The 21,635-nt window shown below is 49.7% G+C and overlaps 1 protein-coding gene across 1 annotated transcript in view; it reads left to right on the plus strand.

Annotated features, from left to right (window-relative positions):
- The window catches only part of LOC123757301 (uncharacterized), a 142,441-nt gene that overhangs the window by 25,653 nt on the left and 95,153 nt on the right, over positions 1-21,635 (plus strand). Inside the window, exons 5-6 of the mRNA XM_045740861.2 lie at positions 9,016-9,215; positions 17,918-18,039. Coding sequence (XP_045596817.2) covers positions 9,016-9,215; positions 17,918-18,039 — 322 coding nt within the window. The remainder of the gene's footprint in view (positions 1-9,015; positions 9,216-17,917; positions 18,040-21,635) is intronic.

Here is a 21,635-nt window from a genome sequence, read left to right on the forward strand (position 1 = left end):
TTATGGGTGCTGTGTGATGGAGCGCTTGGGGTCAGTCAGCCCCCCCCCCCACCCCATGGGGCAGCAGTTGCCGGGAATATAATGTTTCACAATTATTTTGTTCTTTCTTATTTCTTTCTTTTTTGTTTTTTCCTGTAATACTCAAAAGTGTATAATTTGTGGAAGTTATATAGTTCAATATGTGGAACATCACTATGCTCAAAATTATGGTATTCTTATGTGACATGTATATTATATTATATTCTGCAATCAATCAGTGTTTCTATGGGGAGCAGACACGGCTCCCTGGAGCTTATCGGGCTAATGTATGCTATATTAGACCGGGACATTAGCTATGGAGTTCAGACCTACGAGGGACCATGAGCCAGAACTTGGCTCCTTCAGAGGGGTTGCAGGGAGCAATGGCCCTGGAAAATCCCCCCGTGGTTGGGATTTTTCCTTATATGCCATTGACTGGGGTTAGGCACCCAGAAAGGTAGGCATTACAAAACAAACCCCACAAGGTAAGAAACTAACAACAAAAACCGAACAGAGAGGTAGGACTCCGTACAATCCCAAGGAAATAAACAAAATAGCAAATGTAACACACTACTGCCGCGCTGCTCGTCCATGCAGCCCTCCTCTCCCCGAAAGGGGGAGGGGGGCCCGGACCTCACCACGCCGGCTGCATAATAATAATAATAATAATAATAATAATAATATATTTAGGAACAGTATATACATAGTTGCAGAGTTATAGTACAAACATTCTGTTAGATTTAAAGATAGAGGTAGAACATACAATACCTAAAGCCACTAATACACATAGCATTTTGGCCAAGGAGAGGTGAAGAAAAAAACACTTAGACTAAAACTTAATAGTAATTGAGCTTAAAGTATAAATTGTGTTGAATGAAAAAAAATAATAAAAGATAAAAAAAAGGGGGAACATGGTAGAAAATAGCCCATATACAAGTTGGTCAACAAACAGCATTTCTGGGGGGAGCCCCGTTGGCTCCCCGGAGCTTTACCAGGCTGATATGCTAATGTCAGACTTTGGCATCAGTCATGTGTATGGAGTTCTAGGGCCTACCGGGGACCACGGCCAGAACCTGGGCCCCCCTCAGAGAGGCAAGGGGAGCAATGGCCTATAGAAACCCCCACATGGTTGGAAGCATTCTACGTCTGCCATCGACTGGGTCAAGCATCCAGAAAGGTAAGCATTCCAAAACAAACCCCTATTCTGGTTAAAAATGCTACCAAAAGCCGAACTAGTGGATAGAACTCCCCAACAGAAAACAAGCAAACTAGTATGACGTCACACGTCACCGCGCCGCTGTCTGCGCAGCTCTCCGCTCCCCGGGAGGAGGAAGGGGGAGCCCCAGACCTCCTACGCCGGCTATCCACCCATCAGTTCCTCGGCTGATGCTATAAGCACCGGTTGTGTGCTCTGGCTCCAATAGTTGTTTCAGCACTGTACCTAGAGTGTGGTGTCTGTCTTCTAGGTGGTGCGTGAGCCGGGAGTGAGTCTCCAGTACTCGGGCTGCATGCGCCTAGGGTTCCCTTCCCTAGGTGCCCTGTAAGTACTGCCCTTGGGGTTTGGGGACATCTTCCACAAGTTCCTTGGTTTCTGCCCCTGCTAGGCCGTTTGCTGCTTGGTTTTTGGCCGCTCTTTGTGTGATCGGGTGTTCTGTCTCCCTTGTTCGCCTTAGAGTAAGGGGCAGTTTTGCACTGGTGGGGCGCAGGGGTACTGTGCACCTTTTTTTCACCGATCATGGCAGCCGGCTCTGTTCTGCTTGGGTATGTTGTCCTCTTGCGGGGTTTTCTTTTTATTTTTGTTTATCTATCTGGTGTGGGGTCTGCCTTCGTTCTTGCCCCTGGTGTCCCTTGTGTTCTGAGTATTATTCTGGTGATTTCCCCTGCTAGGTCCCCGTGAGTGTACATGTCCCGGGGGTTCAGCTCTTAGAAAGTTGTTTGGTAGCTTTGGGCTCCGGTTAGCAGTACCCTGCCTGGGATTACCTGAGCGCAAGTCCTCTTATAGTAAACGCTCGGGACCCTGGGAAACCCCTGGGGGTGCGCGGGTCCGATGGATGTGACCCCGGAGTCCCCCCATCGCTTCCAGCGAGTTTGAGGGTTGCTCTCACCCCTTGTCTCAGGGTGACTCTGTGTTGCCTCCGTCTGCTGCCTGTGAGGTCGGTGACACCTTCGACCCAGAGTCCTGCGAGTTTGGTTGCTCGTTGTGGCTCAGTTATCCAGTTGTGCTGACTAAGCGGGTGCGGGCAGCAGGGGCATTGCACTTTGAGCCTTGGTAGGTGGCAATGCTCTCGTTTGTTTGCTCCCGGGGAGCCCCGGGGCTGCCTCGTTTTGGTTCGTGTTGGGACTTGGGGGTGTTGGTTGCTTCGGTTCCTTCCACACCCCCTTTGTCTTTCCCCTGGGTCCCCCCCTTCCTGCCTACATCTGGTTTCTTACCGTCTGTGGGTTCGGGGCGGGGTTCGATGGTTTTGAGACTCGGGTAGTCTCTGGGAATTCCCCTTCCGGGATAGTGACGGGGGCATTCGAGCCTGTTCCTCCAGCTGTGTTGTAAAAGTCTGCCAGTGGGCTCCCTTCCTTAGTATTTTCGCGGCTGTACTGGTTTTCTGGTACGGCCGGGGAGTTGGGGGGACGGCTCGGCCCCGGGGCCTGTCGTGTGGGTTCCCGGGGCTGGGGAGTGGCTGATTTGGGGGGGCCCTTGGCCGCATAGGACCCCGCGGTGGGCTTTTCCCCCCCTCTAGGCGGGGCTTGTGGTTACGCAGAGTGGGTTTTTTTCCTCCCCCCTCGCCGTACGTGTTGTTGGGCGTCGGCCCCTCCCCGGGCTCGGTTCCTTGTACTTTGAGTCGGTTGGTTCCGTCCTGTAAGTGGATGGTCCCCCCTTTTTGGGACGGTGTCTTTGTCATGTTTCCCCGTCTCGGGTGCGACTGTGCCTGTGTGTGGCTTCGGGACTGGTGTTTGCTTCTGTGTTCTCGAGGGTTCGGAAAGGTTTTTGCTACTTCTCGTTTTATTGGAACGTCTGTCGGCTCCTAGTCTGGGTCGCCATATTGGGCTACTTGTAGCCCAGTTGGGCTACTCGTGGCCCAGTTGGGATCCCTTTGGGCTCCTTGTCTTTGCTTAGTTGGCCGGTTTTGTTGTTCCTGCTTCCTCTTTTAGCTCCTGTCCAGTGTGATGGGGGTGTTTTTTCTACTTCGCGGTTCCCTAAGGTTGCGTTCTGTTTGGCTACTTTTCTTGCACAGTAGTCCTGGTTGGCGCCTTCCCGCAGAGCGGGTTGTGTGATTCGGCCAGCGTGTCCTGTGCATGCGCCGTGGGAGTTTGTTTTAGTCTGGGCAGTGTTTCAGTGCTGGTGTTTTGCGCCCTTTTCTGTGGGGAGCCCCTATGGCTCCCTGGAGCTTATTGGGCTAATGTATGTTATGTTAGACCGGGACATTAGCTATGGAGTTCAGACCTACCAGGGACCAGCGCCAAAACCTGGCCCCTTCAGAGAGGCTTCAGGGAGCAATGGCTCTGGAAAACCCCATATTGTTGGGGGTTTTCCTTATCTGCCATCGACCGGGGTTAGGCACCCAGAAAGGTAGGCGTAACAAAACAAACCCCACATGGTAAGAAACTATAACAAAAACCGAACAGAGAGGTAGAAAACTCCCTACAAAACAAAGGAAACAATCAATCAATCAATTTACTACCGCCTTCCCCTCCCGGGAGGGGGAGGGGGGGCCCCGGACCTCACCACGCCGGCTCCCTTCAGTTCGTAAGCTAGTGTCAACCGGGATAGACGCTTCTAAGGCCTAAAATTCCTGGGTGGTGTTTGCCTCGTGTGGCGTTCTCTGCTGTTTTTGTGTGGTGTGCGGTGGCCAGGAGTACTTCATCAGTGCTGGGGCTGCATGCGCTTAGGGGCTTCCTTCCCTAACGGCCCTGTGAGTACTGCCCTTGCGTGTCAGGTTATCTTTTCTGGGGCGTTCAGGAACCGCTCCCGTAGAGGTTCTTGCTGCTCGGCATTTGCCTCGCCCTCGGGGCCAGCTGGGGCTTGGGGCCCATGTTTGGCCTTGGATAGGAAGTGGTATTGTGCTGGTTAGGGCGTCAAGGTGTTGCGCGGCCTGCCACCTAAGCGGCGACCGGTTCCTGTTGCCTCTGGAGACGGTGTACTTTTGCAAGGTTTTTCTTTTGTTTTGTTTTTGTTTGCCTGGTGGAGGTTCTGCCTCGTGGGTCTATAGTTCCCCCTGGTATTGTTTTGGTAGCCCTCTGCTAGGCCCTTGTGCTTGTACACGTCCCAGGGGTTTTCAGTATTATCATTTAACCCTTGTTTTGTTTGGGTTTCTTAACCGGTTAGCAACACCTTGCCTGGGCTTCTCGTAGTTGCTAGCCTACGGGTCCTGGAAACTCCTGTCGGGGCTCAGGGACCCATGGATGCGTCTCCCGAGTTCCAACCTGCCTTGTGCGGGTTTGAAGGTTGCAGTGTGCCCTTGTCTCCGGGTGACAGTCACCTGTTTTGCCTCCGTCATGCTGCCTGTTGGGTCAGTGACACCTTTGACTCGGAGTCTTGCGAGTCATGTTCTCTGCTTGTGCTCCAGTTTTACTCTGAGGATGTTCCTGTTAGGGTACAGGCAACATCAGCGTTGCATGTTAGGTTTAGGTTATTGCAACGCGCTAGGTTGGTTTCCCACCTGAGGCTGCCCTCAGGAAGACAGTGGCGTGGTGATGTGTGACGTCATACTAGTTTGCTTGTTTTCTGTTGAGGAGTTCTATCCACTAGTTCGGCTTTAGGTAGCAATTTTAACGAGAATAGGGGTTTGTTTTGGAATGCTTACCTTTCTGGATGCTTGACCTACCTACCTACCTTGAGGCTACCTTGAGGTGCTTCCGGGGCTTAGTGTCCCCGCGGCCCGGTCGTCGACCAGGCCTCCTGGTTGCTGGACTGATCAACCAGGCTGTTAGACGCGGCTGCTCGCAGCCTGACGTATGAGTCACAGCCTGGTTGATCAGGTATCCTTTGGAGGTGCTTATCCAGTTCTCTCTTGAACACTGTGAGGGGTTTGCCAGTTATGCCCCTTATGTGTAGTGGAAGCGTGTTGAACAGTCTCGGGCCTCTGATGTTGATAAAGTTCTCTCTCAGAGTACCTGTTGCACCTCTGCTTTTCAACGGGGGTATTCTGCACATCCTGCCATGTCTTCTGGTCTCATGTGGTGTTATTTCTGTGTGCAGGTTTGGGACCAGCCCCTCAATTATTTTCCACGTGTAAATTATTATGTATCTCTCCCGCCTGCGCTCAAGGGAGTACAGATTTAGGCTCTTTAGTCGGTCCCAGTAATTTAGATGTTTTACTGAGTGGATTCTAGCAGTAAAGGATCTCTGCACGCTCTCTAGGTCAGCAATTTCTCCAGCTTTGAAAGGGGCTGTCATTGTGCAGCAGTACTCCACTCTAGATAGCACAAGCGTTTTGAAAAGTATCATCATCGGTATAGCATCTCTAGTGTGAAAAGTTCTTGTTATCCAACCTGTCATTTTTCTTGCAGTTGTGACGGCTACTTTATTGTGTTCTTTAAAGGTAAGGTCTTCCGACATGAGTACACCCAGGTCCTTTACATTGCCTTTTCGTTCTATGTTATGATTTGCCTGCGTTTTGTACGTGGTTCCTGTTTTTATGTTTTCAATTTTTCCGTAGCGCATGAGCTGAAACTTATCCTCGTTGAATACCATATTATTTTCTGTAACCCATAGAAAGACCTGATCAACATCTGATTGGAGGTTTGCCGTGTCCTCTATGTTGCCAACTCTCATGAAAATCCTAGTGTCATCTGCAAAGGATGATACAGTGCTATAGGTTGTGTTCTGGTCTATGTCCGATATGAGGATGAGAAAAAGTACTGGAGCAAGCACAGTACCCTGGGGGACTGAGCTCTTCACAGTTGATGGGCTGGATTTTATTTTGTTGACTATTACACATTGGGTTCTGTCAGTCAGGAAATTGTAGATCCATCTGCCTATTTTCCCGGTAATTCCTTTTGAACGCATTTTATGTGCAATAACACCATGGTCACATTTATCAAAAGCTTTTGCGAAATCTGTGTAAATTACATCAGCGTTTTGTTTGCCTTCCATAGCATCTAATGCCATATCATAGTGGTCCAGCAACTGCGACAGGCAAGAGCGCCCTGTTCTGAAACCATGTTGTCCGGGGTTATGGAGATGCTGTGATTCCATGTATTTTGTGATCTTACTTCTTAGCACTCTCTCAAAAATTTTTATGATGTGCGATGTTAGTGCTATCGGTCTGTAATTTTTTGCCTCTGCCTTATTTCCTCCTTTATGGAGTGGTGCTATCTCTGCTGTTTTTAGTATGTCAGGGATAACGCCAGTATCTAGGCTTTGTCTCCACAGAATGTGAAGGGCCTGCGATAGTGGTTTTTTACAGTTCTTGATGAATATGGAGTTCCAAGAATCCGGGCCTGGTACAGAGTGCATAGGCATACTGTTTATGGCTTCTTCAAAATCTAGTGGGGATAGGGCGACGTCTGATATGTGATTTGATGTTGGTATCATATCCATGAAAAATTCATTTGGGTTATCAATCTTTAGTGCATTTAATGGCTCACTGAAAACAGAGTCGTACTGCTTCCTCAGTAACTCGCTCATTTCTTTGTTGTCATCTGTGAAAGTTCCATCTCCCTTTCGCAGGGGCCCGATACTAGATGTGGTTTTTGATCTTGATTTTGCATAGGAGAAAAAATATTTTGGATTTCTCTCTATTTCACTGATGGCCTTTTGCTCTCTTTGCCTCTCCTGGGTTTTGTATGATTCTTGTAGCTTGAGTTCAATTGTTTCTATTTCTCTACCTAACCTTCTTCGCCGTTCTTGAGATAGGGTGCGACTCTCAAGTTGTTCCGCGATTCGTTTTCTTCGCCTATATAAGGAACGACGTTCCCGTTCCAATCTGCATCTCTTTCTCTTTTTTCTTAGGGGTATGCGGTTTGAACATATTTCTAGTGCTACTGAGCTTATTTTTTCCAGGCACTGGTTCAGGTTTGCATTTCCTAGCTGTTCTTCCCAGTTTATTTCTGTGAAGTCCTGGTTTATTTGCTCCCAGTTTATCCGTTTATTATTGAAGTTGAATTTGCTGAAATCTCCTCCACCGGGAATCTGGACTGGTTTTGGAGGTCCATTCCCCATGGTTGTCAGTACCTCAATTAAGTTGCGATCTGAGTAACAGGTATTTGTAATCATTATGTTCCCGATCAACTCATCATTATTAGTGAAAATGAGGTCCAGCGTGTTCTCCTTCCTAGTTGGTTCTACTATTTGCTGGTTTAAGGCAAACCTATCGCACATCCGTAGCAGGTCATTTGCATGCGCCTGCTCATTTAGGCTACTTCCTGGTATTCTTTCTGATATTACTGTATTAGCCAGGTGCTTCCATTTCAGGTGCCGTAGGTTGAAGTCCCCAAGCAGGATGATGTTCGGAGCTGGATTTGTGAGGTTTTCCAAGCAGTGCTCTATTTTCATTAGTTGGTCTTTAAACTGCTGAGGGTTTGCCTCCGGTGACTTATATACAAGGACAACAACTACATTTAGGATCTCTATTTTGACTATCAGCACTTCCACCATATCATTTGAGGTGTTTAGCAGCTCAGTACAGATGAGTGTGTCTTTGATGTAGAGGCTGACCCCACCCTGAAGCCGGTGTTTCCTATCACATCTGAAGAGATTGTATTCTGGGATCCATATTTCACCATCAAGGTAGTCCTTTGTGTGAGTTTCCGTTAGGGCTGCAGTCGATGGTCGATGACCCGGTCGATGGCAGACATAGAATGCTTCCAACCACTCAGGGGATTCTATAGGCCATTGCTCCCCTTGCCTCTGAGGGGGCCAGGTTCTGGCCATGGTCCCCTGTAGGCCCTAGAACTCCATACACATGACTGATGCCAAAGTCTGACATTAGCATATCAGCCTGGTAAAGCTCCGGGGAGCCTCCGGGTCTCGCCCAGAAATTGGCGTTTCATTACATTCAACGCTGTTTTTTTTTTTAAATAGTAAGACATGGTTTGACATTTAGAAGTAAGGTAGGTTACCTGGAGTTAATTAGGTAGTACTTAGTTTTCATCTTAAACTGGTTGAGAGAGGTACAATCTTTGACATAATTGGGAAGGTCATTCCACATTCTGGGTCCCTTGATTTGAAGAGCATCCCTAGTTTGATTAAATCTGACTCTTGGAATAACAAATAGGTATTTGTTTCTCAACCTGTCCTCTTAAAAATAATGTCACTTTTGGCTCGTATGCGCGCTATGGTCAAATTTGGACATAATTTGAAATGAAATTGGCTCACAAAAGTGACGTACTGTTCCGTTTTCTGTTTGAGTCGTCCGGCTTACTCGGCAAGCTTAGAAAAGGCAACTTTCCTTTAACGTTTTTCATACCGTTTTGAAACTATGAGAAATTCCTGCCCACCTAACCTATCAGAGGACCCTTAACTTACTGTTGTTGAAAAATATAATCCCAAATTTATTTTCATTTTTTGTTAATTTTCAAATTACGTCCATATGAGGTGTGGGTAGCCGTTGTGAAAGGTCTGGGCCTTCCCCTTCCTCCTCCCGGGGAAGGGGGAGCTGTGCAGACAGCGGCGCGGCGACGTCTGATGTCATACTAGTTGCTCGTTTTCTGTTGGGGAGTTCTATCCACTAGTTCGGCTTTTGGTAGCAATTTTAACCAGAATAGGAGTTTGTTTTGGGGCATTTACCTTTCTGGGTGCCTGATCCGGTCAATGGCAGACATAGAATGCTTCCAACCACACGGGGGTTTCTTTAGGCAATTGCTCCCCTTGCCTTTCTGAGGGGGCCCGGTTCTGGACGTTGTCCCCGGTAGGCCTAAGAACTCCATACACATGACTGATGCCAAAGTCTGACATTAGCATATCAGCCTGGGATAGCTCCGGGGAGCCTCCGGGACTCGCCCAGAAAATGGCGTTTCATTACATTCAACGCTGGTTTTATTCATGATGTATTGGAATTGCAGGTGTGGAAAAGATGACCATGGATTTAACCCATTCAACCAAACAGTCTCCATTGTACTTCGTAGTCGCCTGAACTCTGGTTTAGGTGTAATTCCTTTTGAAAAAAATGGAATGACAATTAAAGAAGAACCAATTGATGAAGGCCAAGACGATGATGACAGTATTCAAGAGGAGATCAAATATACTGAATTAGTGAATAAAGGCAAGTAATGTGAATGGCTGGAGTAAAGACAAATGTTTGTGTTATACAGTTACTGTACCAATGTGTCCAGCAACGCACAGATTGTATAAGGGAGGTGTGTTTCTGGTGTGGCCTCATGCAAATATACTTGTGCAAATTAAAGTTAAGGCTGTGTTGGGGAAAATAAGGATGCATTAGGGACCAACTTTCTGGGGAAAGCCCTGTCGGCTCCCCGGAGCTATCCAGGCTGAATGGATATGTATAACTTTCTGGGATCAGTCAAAGTGCTAGGAGTTCTTACCTACTGGGGACCATGAGCTAGAACCTGGCTCCCTCAGAAAGGCACGAGGAGCAATGGCCTATAGAAACCCCCCATGTGGTGGGGAACATTCTATGTCTGCCATCGACCGGTACAGGCACCGAGAAAGGTAGGCGTCCCAAAACAAACCCCCATTCTGGTTAAAATATTGCTACCGAAAGCCAAACGAGTGGACAGAACTGCCGGCAATCCAACCGGCAGTTCTTAGGCTGGATGTCAAAATATGCTAAAAACACCGCCGACCAAGAGAGGGAGGGATGCCGGGGAGCCTCCAGGACTAACCTAGAAAATGGCATTTCATTACATTCAAAGCTGGTTTTCTGTGGGGAGCCCCTACGGCTCCCTGGAGCTTATCGGGCTAATGTATGTTATATTAGACATTAGCTAAGGAGTTCAGACCTACCAGGGACCAGCGCCAGAACCTGGCCCCTTCAGAGAGGTTTCAGGGAGCAATGGCCCTGGAAAACCCCTTTGTGGTTGGGGTTTTCCTTATCTGCCATCGACCGGGGTTTGCACCCAGAAAGGTAGGCATAACAAAACAAACCCCACATGGTAAAAAACTAAAACAAAAAAATGAACAGAGAGGTAGAAACTCACTACAATCCCAAGGAAACAAGCAAACAAGCAAACATCACACTTTACTGCCGTGCCGATCGTCCGTGCAGCCCTCCCCGCCCCGAGAGGGGGAGGGGGAAGTCCCAGACCTACCACGACGGCTGCTTAGCATCAGTTCGTAAGCTAATATCAACCGGGATAGACGCTTCTCTGGCCTCAGTTTCCTAGGCGTTGTTTGCCTTGTGTAGTGTTCACTGCAGTGTGTTGTGTTGTGCGGTGGCCAGGAGTACCTCGTCAGTGCCGGGGCTGCATGCGCTTAGGGGCTTCCTTCCCTAAGCGCCCTGTGAGTACTGCCCCTGCATGACAGGGTTAGCTTCCCTGGGGCGTTCGGGAACCATTCCCGTAGAGGCTCTTGCTGCTCGGCGTTTGCCTCGCCCTTGGGGCCAGCTGGGGCTTGGGGCCCCAGCCTTACCAGCCTCTTATGCGGTACTGTGTCAAAAGCGTTCCGACAATCCAAGAAAATGCAGTCCACCCAGCCCTCTCTTTCTTGCTAAATCTTTGTCACTTCAGGCTTACCACTTTTGTTGCTTTCCCTATTTTGTAATTGGCACTTGGTGTAATTACGCATCTTTACCGGATCTTGGTGCCCTGTCTGAATCTGCTTGGAATTGGGTGTCTGGCCTACCTCAACGACTGGCTGGTGTGGCCTCCCAGTCGGTGTGCTTTTCTGCTCGCCAGGGGTGTGGTTCTTTCCTGATCACCGGGTTTGGTTTCCTGGTGATCCGGAGGTCATTCCATTTGTTTCTGTCCCGAGTTCGGACCTGGCTGGGTCTTGTTTAGGGTTCTTGGGCCGCTCCTTGTCTTTCCCTCCAGAACTGTTGCTGCAGCTGTGGTCCCGCCTTCGGCTGTTCATGAGGGGATCCCGGGTTGCTGGGCGGTTGCTCGAGCAGTTGTGCGGGAGTCTGAACTTTGACGTGCTGGTCTGCCCGCAGGGTCGGGTTTGGCTTCGGCGTCTGTTTGGTTCCTGCGGAGACTCCCCTTCCGCCTTTCTTGCAATCGTTGGGTTCGTTAATCCGGGATCTTGTGTTGGTGCTGCGTCACCAGCTTTCTCTATGGGGTTTTCGGGGTTCCATTCCTTGGCACCTCCCTGAGCCTTTGCTCGATGTGTTCTCGGACGGGTCATCTCTCGGCTGGGGCTTTGTGACCAGTGCTCACCAGGTCAGCCGGGGATGGTGGAATCTGTCTGTCCGTCGGGCTCACAGCACGGTTCGGGAGTTCGTGGCTGTCTGGTTTGCGCTTCGGAGGGTTTGGGTCACTTGGTGCTCTACCATTCAGCTCCATTCGTACTGTTCTCTGGCGGTTCTTTGCCAGGACGACAGGGGTTTCTCTTAGGTGTTTGACTTTTGGGGTTGGTCCCTTAGAGTGGCTCGTTTGCTGGCTTCTCTGGTTTGACAGCTGTCTTGGTTCATTCCTCTGTTCACGGATTGGCCAGTCGTCGCCGACTCGTGGTTTGTTGGCTCTGCTGTACGTATGGACGCCTGACCATGGACGTCTTCGAGTCGGCATGGTCTAGGCGTTGCCCATTCTATGTGGCGCCCTTATCCACCTGGGAGGCGTTCATGGTGGGTGCCTTTCGGCAGGACTAGTCGAGGTGGGGGTACCTGTTCCTCTTCTCCCGGTCCAGCTGTTGCTTCGGGTTCTGGCTCGGTTGGAGCCCATTCCCACAAGAGTAGTCCTTATGGTATCTTGGTGGCCGGCCCAGCTTTATTTTCAGACGCTGCTTGATAGGTGTCCGAACCCAGGACGTTTTCACGCGGCTCCGCCTCTTTCAGCAGGTCGGACCGGTCCTGTACGTGACTGGTTCGGCCTTCTCCTTGGCTCTTCGCGTCTGGTATTTTAACGCGGATATCACCATCTCTGTGGCAATCAGGTGGCTTTGTTGATGGTGTCTCACCTGCGAGCTTCGTCTCGGCGACAGTATGACGTTCCTGGTGTTTCTATGCACTTTCTCTTGCTCTTCGTAGGTTGTCTTCTCATTCGTATCGGGTTGTCTTGTCCTTTCTTGGGTTTTCAGGACTACAGTTTTTGATGTTTCTTACTGTCGCCTCGATTTGTGTGGTGCTGGCAGAGCCGCTCCGGCTTGCATTCAGGGTGGACGTCACATCTGCCCCGTTTCGTACGCTTTCTCGTGTTTTGTTTCACCTCCGACCTGCTCATGCGTCATCTGAACTGTCCTGGTCCTTGATCAGGGTGCCTTCTTATCTTCTTAGTTTGTGGTAGCCACCTAAGTGGCAACCGGTTCCTGTTGCCTCTGGGGACGGTGTACTTTTGCGGGGTTTTTCTTTTGTTTTTATTTTCATGCCTGGTGGGGGTCTGCCTACTGTGGCTATAGTTCCACTGGTAGTGTTTGGCGGCCCTCTGCTAGGCCCCTGTGATTGTACACGTCTCAGGGGTTTTCAGTGCTATCCCCAACCAGTTTAGCAACACCTTGCCCGGGCTTCCCGTAGCAGTCAGCCTACGGGCCCTGGAAACCCCTTCTGGGCTCGGGGGACCATTTGAATGTGTCTTCCGGGTTCCAACCCGTCTTGTACGGGATCGTTGGTTGCTGTGCCCTTGTCTCCGGGTGACAGTCGCCACTTTTACCTCCGTCATGCTGCCTGTTGGGTCACTGACACCTTGACCCGGAGTCTTGCGAGAGATTTTCTCTGCTTGTTCTCCAGCACTCGCCTGATGTTATTACTGTTCAGAGTACAGGCGGCATCTGTGTTGCAAGCTAGGTTAGGTTGCTGCAACATGCTAGGTTGGTATCCCACTCGGATGCCCCGAGGCCGCCCCGTTTTGGTTAGGTGTTGTTCGCCCCTTGCCCTCCCTGTTCCCGGCTCCGGACCGTCTGCGGGTTTCGGGGGTCAGGGCGGGGTTTAGTTAGACTCGGGTGGTTTTCGGGGGCTGCCCTGTTCGGGTTGGGGGGAGGAGGTTTTCGAGCCGGTTCCTCCTGCCAAGGCTTCTGGGTCTTACCAGCGGCCCTTTCTTGTTGCCTTTCCCATGGACTCTTGCTTTTCTTTAAGGGCGGAGGGCTTGGAGGACGGCTCTGCCCCGGGGCCTCTGTTGTTGGTTCCCGGGGCTGTGGGGGATGCCTGCTACCAGTTCTGGGGCGATTTGCCCCTGCCTGGGTTTTTCTGTTTTTGGGTGGGGTTTTTCGCCCATTCAGTCTGCTTGCTTCCCACTTTTGCTGGTGTGTTTTTGTATATTTAGCGTCAATCACAGCCCCTGCTGGCGGCCATTTTCATCTGCCGGTTTCCCGGCATGGCTACCAGGGCGGCGATGCGGTTTGTTTACATGCATCTGGGTGTGTGAGCAAGCTTCTTGAGTGAGTTTTCACATTTTTTCAGGGGTTTTATTCTCCTGTTGTCGTTTCTTTGCTTTTCTGGTGTTTTCTGCCTGTTGCCTGTTCCTCTGGGAACATTTGAGTGTTGATTTTACACCGGGTTTTCCATTTTGTCTGTTTTGGGTCTGGGCCTTTGGGTTTGGGCTCAGTGTCCCATGGCTGTTATGCTTGCTCCCACACCTTGTCCCTCGGTTTTCGGTCTGTTATGACCGTTTTCCCAGGGGGTTCTGTCTGGGGGCTGTGCTTTGCCTTCTGTGGTGTTTCTCCGTCGGCAAAATGTGATGTTTGGCCTCCCAATAGTTCGATTCCTGGTTCCTTTGGGTTCTTTGGTTTCGTTCCGGAGGTTTCTTCCTCTTGGGCCCCCTTTGTGGGTTCAGAGGGCTTTGTTTCCTCATGTGTGACCCGGTTTCTGCCTTCTGGAGTTCCGGGGTCTTCCTGGCTTGCAGACTGATCTTTTTGGGTCTTGGCACATGTTGTGGTCGTGCTGGGACTTTGAGTTTTTTTCGAGGTGGGCCTTTTGATGCAGTTTTGTGCCTTCTTTGCCTGGCCGGCGGCTTGTATTTTTCTTTTCAAGTGTATGTGTGTACGCATGTACATGTGTACACTGTGTGTGTGTGCACATGTGTATGTGCATACGCACATGTGTGTCACATACCTAGTGTGTATGTGTATGTGTATATATATGGTATGTATATATGTGTATGTGTATTTTTTCTTTCAGAACGGGCTCTGTTCCCTTCTCTGTAGACGGAGCGCTGGGAGAGCAGCTTGCTCTGTTGTCTCTCGTATGGTCCTGCTGTTGGTGGGCGCTTTTGGTTGTCTTCCGGCCTCTGGTGGTGGCGGTGGACGGCTTCTCCCCCTTTAGGGGGTTCAGAGCTGGCGGGGTGGGCTTCTTCCCCTGCGCTTCGTCATGTCATCTTAGTGGGTGCGTTGGGCATGGTCGATCTGCCCCATCCTTCTGGGGTTCCCGTCTGCTCTTTGCAGACATGGGCCTTCGAATCTGCGGTTCTTCTGGACTTCTTCAGTCTGCGCCCTGGTTTCTATGCCCTCCTCGGAGAACTGTTGTCTCCTGTCTGGCTTCTGTTGGGGCCGGGTGCTTGGATGGTGCCCCTGGACCTCCAGGTCAATTATTGGCACTTGGTGTTTTTTTGCATGTTTACCGGATCTTGGTGCCCTGTCTGAGTCTGCTTGAGATTCGGTGTCTGGCCTACCTCAACTGGCTGGTGTGGGCTCCCTGTCGGTCCTCTTGTCTGCTCGCCAGAGGGTGGTTCTTTCTAGATCGCCGAGTTTGGATTCCTGGTGATCTGGAGGCCATTCCATCTGTTTCCATCCTGGGTTCGGACCTGGGCCTTGTTTAGGGCTTTTGGGCCACTCATTGTCTTTCCCTCCAGAAGTGTTACTGCGGCTGTGGTCCCGCCTTCGGCTGTGCATGAGGGGGTCCCGGGTTGCTCGAGCGGTTGTGCGGGAGTCTGAACTTCGACGTGCTGGTCTGCCCGCGGGGTCGGGTTTGGCTTCGGCGTCAGTTGATTCCTTCAGAGACTTCCCTTCTGCCTCATGCAATCGTTGGGTTCGTTCCTCCGGGATCTTGTGTTGGTGCTGTGTCTCCAGCTTCCTCTTCGGGGTTTTCGGGGTTCCGTGCCTTGGCACCTCCCCGAGCCTTCTCTCGATGTGTTCACGGACGGGCCATCTCTCGGCTGGGGCTTTGTGACCAGTGCTCACCAGGTCGGCCGGGGATGGTGGAATCTGTCTGTCCGTCGGGCTCACAGCACGGTTCGGGAGTTCGTGGCTGTCTGGTTTGCGCTTCAGGGGGTTTGGGTCATCCGGTGCTCTACCATTCAGTTCCATTCTGACTGTTCTCTGGCGGTTCTTGCCGGAACCACAGTGTTTCTCTTAGGTGTTGTCCTTTGGGGTTGGTTTCGTGGAGTGGCTCATTTGCTGGATTCTCGGGGTTTTGCTAACCGTGAGTTTCATGTCCGGTGTGTGTCCTGCGTCCTGGCGGAAAGCTGTCTCGGTTCATTCCTTTGTTCGCGGATTGCCCAGTCGTCACCAACTCGTTTCATTGGCTCTGCCGGACATATGGACTCCTGGCCATGGATGTTCTTCGAGTCGGCATGGTCTAGACGTCGCCTTTTTTATGTGGCGCTCTTCTCCGCCTGCGAGGTGTTCCCGTTGGATGCTTTTCGGCAAGATTGGTCGAGGTGGGGGTACCTGTTCTTCTTCTCCCGGTCCAGCTATTGCTTCGGGTTCTGGCTCGGTTGCAGCCCATTCCCACGAGAGCAGTCCTTATGGTTTCCTTGGTGGCCGGCCCAGCTTCCAGCTTCTTTTCTGAAACTGCTTGATAGGTGTCCGAACTCAGGGCGTTTTCCCGCGGCTCCGCCTCTTTTGGCAGGTCGGATCGATCCTGTACGTGACTAGTTCAGCCTTCTCCTCGGCTCTTCGCGTCTGGTATTTTGACGCGGGTATCACCATCTCTTTGGTGTTCAGGTGGCCTTGTTGACGGTGTCCCACTTGCGAGTTTCATCTTGGCAACAGTATAATGTTCCTGGTGTTTCTATGCACTTTTTCTTGTTCTTTGTACGTTGTCGTCTCTTTCACATCGGGTTGTCTTGTCCTTTCTGGAGGTTTTCTGGACTACAGTTAATTGATCTTTTCTTACTGTTGCCTCGTTTTATGTGGCGCTGGTGGAGCCGCTCCGGCTTGCGTTCAGGATGGACGACATATCTGCTCCGTTTCCTACGCTTTCTCGTGTTTTGTTTCACCTCCGGCCTGGTCATGCGTTGCCTGCGCCATCTTGGTCCTTGATAAGGGTGCCTTCTTCTTCTCAGTTTGTGGTAGCCCTTTCGGTTCAGGTTTCTGCTCCTTAGTACTGGGAGTAGATTTGTATGTGTGCAGCCTTTCTCCGTCCTGGCGACGGTCGAGACGGCTGATTTCCGGAGGGGTTCTTGGGTTATTGATGCTTGATTGGTTTGGCCGGGGGTGCGTCCTGTGTTGTCCGGTTGCACTTTTTGCCGTTACCTGCGTACCGTATCTGGGGTTGCGCTTTGGTTGATCCTGTTCCCCTTGTTCCCTGTTTCAGGGCTCGGGTCTCCCAGGTCATCCGCAGAGTTTTTCAGTTTTCCCGCCTGCCGTCTGTCTTTACGCCCGTGCTGTTCAGATGTTTGCAGCTTTTGCTGCTGTGTTGGTGACGTCTAGGGCTCATTTTGGGCGCAGGGAATTGAGGGTCGCACAGGTTTTTGGGCGCCCGTTCTTTATGCGCGTCTGCTCCTGTGCGTTCTTGTTGCCTTGGGTCGCAGGTTGCATCCTTTTGTCTCTGCTTTGCGTTGCGGAGTTTGTGGCGGCCGCCTCCCGGGTTAGCCCTTTCTTTTCCTTCTCTTTGGGTATGAAGCTCCAGGGGAGCCGTAGGGGCTCCCTACAGAAAACCAGCGTTGAATGTAATGAAACGCCATTTTCTGGGTGAACCCCCGAGGCTCCCTGGCAACCCTCCCTCCAACCGGTCGGCGTTTTTTTCGCGTTGGTTGAAGCTTAGCTTCCGAACTAGAGCTTGGCAGCCGGCGCAGTAGGTCCGGGGCTCCCCCTCCCCCTCTCGGGGTGTGGAGGGCTGCACGGACGATCGGCGCGGCAGTAAAGTGTGATGCTTGCTTGTTTCCTTGGGATTGTAGAGAGTTTCTACCTCTCTGTTCGACTTTTTCTTTTAGTTTTTTACCATGTGGGGTTTGTTTTGTCATGCCTACCTTTCTGGGTGCCTGACCCCGGTCGATGGCAGATAAGGAAAACCCCAACCACAAGAGGGTTTTCCAGTGCCATTGCTCCCTGAAACCTCTCTGAAGGGGCCAGGTTCTGGCGCTGGTCCCTGGTAGGTCTGAACTCCTTAGCTAATGTCCCGGTCTAATATAACATACATTAGCCCGATAAGCTCCAGGGAGCCTCCGGGGCTCACCCAGAAAATGGCGTTTCATTACATTCAACGCTGGTTTTTTGGGATATCTTGGGATACAGTGGAAACTTTGTGAAGTTTAATTGATTCAAGAATGTCCAGTAAGTATATGAAATGCAAGATAATTGTCAAAAGTCATGAAATGAGAATGTGGTGTTAAGGAGCATTCTTAAATTTTGCAGACAGGCTGAAGTGTAAGTTGAGAGCGGCACATGCATCATGAGCAGTGAGAACCATCACACACCAAAACCACAACTTGTGTGCACTCACTCTCATGCTTCCTCTAATACATTAAAGTGTCACTCAAGCTTTTCCAATTTTGGTGTTAAAAACCAAATTGTGCTGGTCTTAGGTCACATCCTGCAAATTAGTGTAAATCGTGGGCTACCTGTGTTGTATTAAATTACAAGCTTGTGGCTATAGTCGCAAATGATACCGAGACCACATTGAAGTGCTTATTTTGATCATTTTGGTTGTGCCTCTGAATAGCTTTTAATATCATATTTTTAACATTATGTTTCTTTTTCCAGTTCTTCCACCAGAAATTAGAGTGGTGGCGTGGTGTCCAGTACAGCCGGGTTATCCTGAGAGGTTTGATAGTCCACTCTGCACTTACAAATATTTCTTTCCAAGAGGAAATTTAAATATACATGTTGGTAAAATATTTAATTTATTTTTATTTTACTATCTTACCTAAATCTGTATCATACCAGACTTTATAAAAGAAGTACTATACTGTAATTGATATCATACCTGTGATGGTTAATTATCATTGAGCTTTTAAAACAACAAAATTTATACTCTGGTTATCTCTTCTCTCACTTTCCACCTCTGATACTTCTCTTCCGTGGAGAGCCCCTTCAGCTTCTCGGAGCTATGCCAGGCTGATGTGTATATATATTAGACCATGGCAACAGTCAATCGATGGAGTTCTAGGCCTACTGGGGACCAGCACCAGAACCTGGCCTCCTCAGAGAGGTATAAGGAGCAATGGCCTGTAGACACATCCGTGTAGTTGGAAGCAGTCTGTATCTGCCATCTACCAGGTCAGGCTCCCAGAAAGGTAGGAATCTCAAAGCAAGCTACAGCTCGTGAAAAAATTGCTAACCCAAAAGCCGAACGAGCAAACAGAACTCCCAATCAGAAAACAAACAAACAAGCATGATGTCACCACAGCTGCCACACTGCAGTCGGCACAACTCCCCCCTCCCTGGGAGGGGAAAGGGGGTCCCAGACCTCCCACGCCAGCTACCCAACCCCAGTTCAGTTGCTGTTGTGTTTGGTGGTGGTCAATCGATTCTGGCTCCATCCTTTTGAGCAGTGCTGTCCATAGCGGCGGTGTTCTTCTGTGGGGTGGTGTGCGAGCCAGGAGTAACACGAGTACTGGGGCTGCATATGCCTAGGGCCACCTCACCTAGGTGCCCTGTAAGTACTTCCCTTGGGGGCTTGGGGTTACCTTCCACAAGTCTTCTTGGGATCTATCTCTGTTGTGTCTTTTGCTGCTCGGTGATTGACCGCCCTTAGAGTCAGCTGGGGTGGTTATTGCTCCCGTTTGCCTCTGGGTAGAGGGTAGTTTTCGTCACTGATTGGGACGCAGGGTACTGTGCAGCTAGTTATCACCTCTCATAGCGGCCGGCTCTGTTCCGCATAGGTACGTTGTCCTCTTGCAGGATTTTCTTTTTCTTTTTCCTGCCTGGTGGAGGGTTTGCTTTTTGGTTTAGTCACACCCCTTAGAGTTTTGATGGTTCTCTGCTAGGCCCCCGTGAGTGTACACGTCCCGGAGGGTTCAGTTATAGCAGTTTGTTTGGTAGTTTTTGGGTGCTGGTTAGCAGTACCCTGCCTGCTTGATACCTGCTTGATGGGGTTCTGGGAGTTCTTCTACTCCCCAAGTCCGGCCTGAGGCCAGGCTCGACTTGTGAGAGTTTGGTCCACCAGGTTGTTGCTTGGAGCGGCCCGCAGGCCCACATACCCACCACAGCCCGGCTGATCCGGAACTTCTCTTAGAAAACAGTCCAGTTTTCTCTTGAAGATGTTCATGGTTGTTCCGGCAATATTTCTTATAGTCGCTGGGAGGACATTGAACAACCGCGGACCTCTGATGTTTTTTACAGTGTTCTCTGATTGTGCCTATGGCACCTCTGCTCTTCACTGGTTCAATCTTGCATTTTCTTCCATATTGTTCACTCCAGTACGTTGTTATTTTACTGTGTAGATTTGGGACCTGGCCCCTCCAGTATTTTCCATGTGTATATTATTTGGTGTATCTCTCGTCTCCTTTCTAGAGAGTACATTTGGAGAGCTTTGAGACGATCCCAATAATTTAGGTGTTTTATCTCGTCTATGCGTGTCGTATATGTTCTCTGTATTCCCTCTATTTTAGCAATCTCTCCTGCTCTGAAGGGGGAAGTGAGTACTGACCAGTACTGGACACGGGACAACACAAGTGACTTGAAGAGTACAACCATTGTGGTGGGATCCCTGGATATGAAAGTTCTCGTGATCCATCCGATCATTTTTCTGGCTGACACAATATTTGCTTGGTTATGCTCCCTAAAAGTTAGATCGTCGGACATCATTATTCCCAAATCCTTGACATGCTGTTTTTCTACTATGGGAAGATTCGATTGTATTTTGTACCCTGTATTATGTTTCAGATCCTCATTTTTGCCGTACCTGAGTACCTGAAATTTATCACTGTTAAACATCATGTAATTTTCTGCTGCCCAATCAAAAACTTTGTTGACATCTGCTTGTAATTTTTCAATGTCTTCAGCAGAGGTAATTTTCATGCTGATTTTTTAGTCATCTGCGAAGGATGCCACGAAGCTGTGACTTGTATTTTTTTCTATATCTGATATGAGAATAAGGAACAGCAGTGGTGCAAGGACTGTACCTTGAGGTACAGAGCTTTTAACATCGCTTGGACTCGATTTTTTCTGATTGACTGTTACTCTGTGTTTTGTTCAACAGGAAATTGAGTATCCAGCATCCTACTTTTCCAGTTATTCCCATTGACCTCATTTTGTGAGCTATCACCCCATGGTCACGTTTGTCGAATGCCTTTGCAAAGTCTATGTATACAACATCTGCATTTTGCTTTTCTTCTAGAGCTTCTGTGATTTTGTCATAATGGTTGAGTAACTGTGACAGACAGGATCTTCCCACTTTAAATCCATGTTGTCCTGGGTTGTGCAAGTCATTGTTTTTCATAAAACTAGAAATTTGATTTCTAATCACTCTTTCAAACCCTTTTATTATGTGTGATGTTAGTGCAACTGGCCTATAATTTTTTGCCAAGGCTTTACTCCCCTCCTTGTGCAACGGAGCTATATCTGCAGATTTAAGTGCTGCTGGTATCTCCCCTGTATCCAGGCTCTTTCTCCATATTACACTGAGTGCTCTCGCTACTGGTACTTTACATTTCTTTATGAATATTGAATTCCATGAGTCAGGCCCAGGAGCTGAGTGCACAGGCATAATGTCAATTGCTCTTTCAAAGTCTTCTGAGTTTGTGGTAATATCTGTTATATTATCTGCAGCTTGAATGTCATTCATAAAGAAGCTGTCTGGGTCATCAACTTTCATGTTTATTGGTGTGCTAAACATAGCCTCATACTGGCTTCTTAGAATTTCACTAATCTCTTTGTTGTCCTCTGTGTATGTACCTTCATTTGTAATTAACGGTCCAATACTGGTCGAGGTTTTTTATTTTGATTTCGCATGTGTGCCAGGGCTTCCCTTAGTGAGATTACTCAACTAAGGGCCCTGGGAACTCAACAAGGGCTCTCTGGTCCCCTGGATGCGACATGTGGGTACCCTCTCGCTTCGTGCGAGTTTGAAGGTTGCTCTGTCCCCTTGTCTCAGGGTGATGCTCACCTGTTGTGCCTCCGTCATGCTGCCAGTTGGGTTGGTGACACTTTCGACCCGGAATCTTGCGAGTTTTGTTCCTTGCTCGTACTTCAATTCACCCAGTTCACTGATCATGATCTACAGGTGCAGGCAGCTTCGGTTATGCATGCTCAGTTTAGGTTGCTGCAACGCACCAGGTTGATTGCTAACCCAGATGCCCCGAGATTGCCCCGTTTTGGTTATAGGGACCTGGACTTGGGGGTGTTTGTCACCTCGACTTTTGTTCCGTTCACTCCCGTCCACTCCCCCTAGTCCTTCCCCTTCTGTTGTTCGTCCTGGTCCTCCCCCCCACCTCCTTGCTTCCGGCTCCAAAGTGTTTTACCTAAGTGTAGTTACAGG

This window comes from Procambarus clarkii, chromosome 13 (genome assembly GCF_040958095.1).
Source record: "Procambarus clarkii isolate CNS0578487 chromosome 13, FALCON_Pclarkii_2.0, whole genome shotgun sequence".
NCBI classification, from domain to species: Eukaryota; Metazoa; Arthropoda; class Malacostraca; order Decapoda; family Cambaridae; genus Procambarus; species Procambarus clarkii.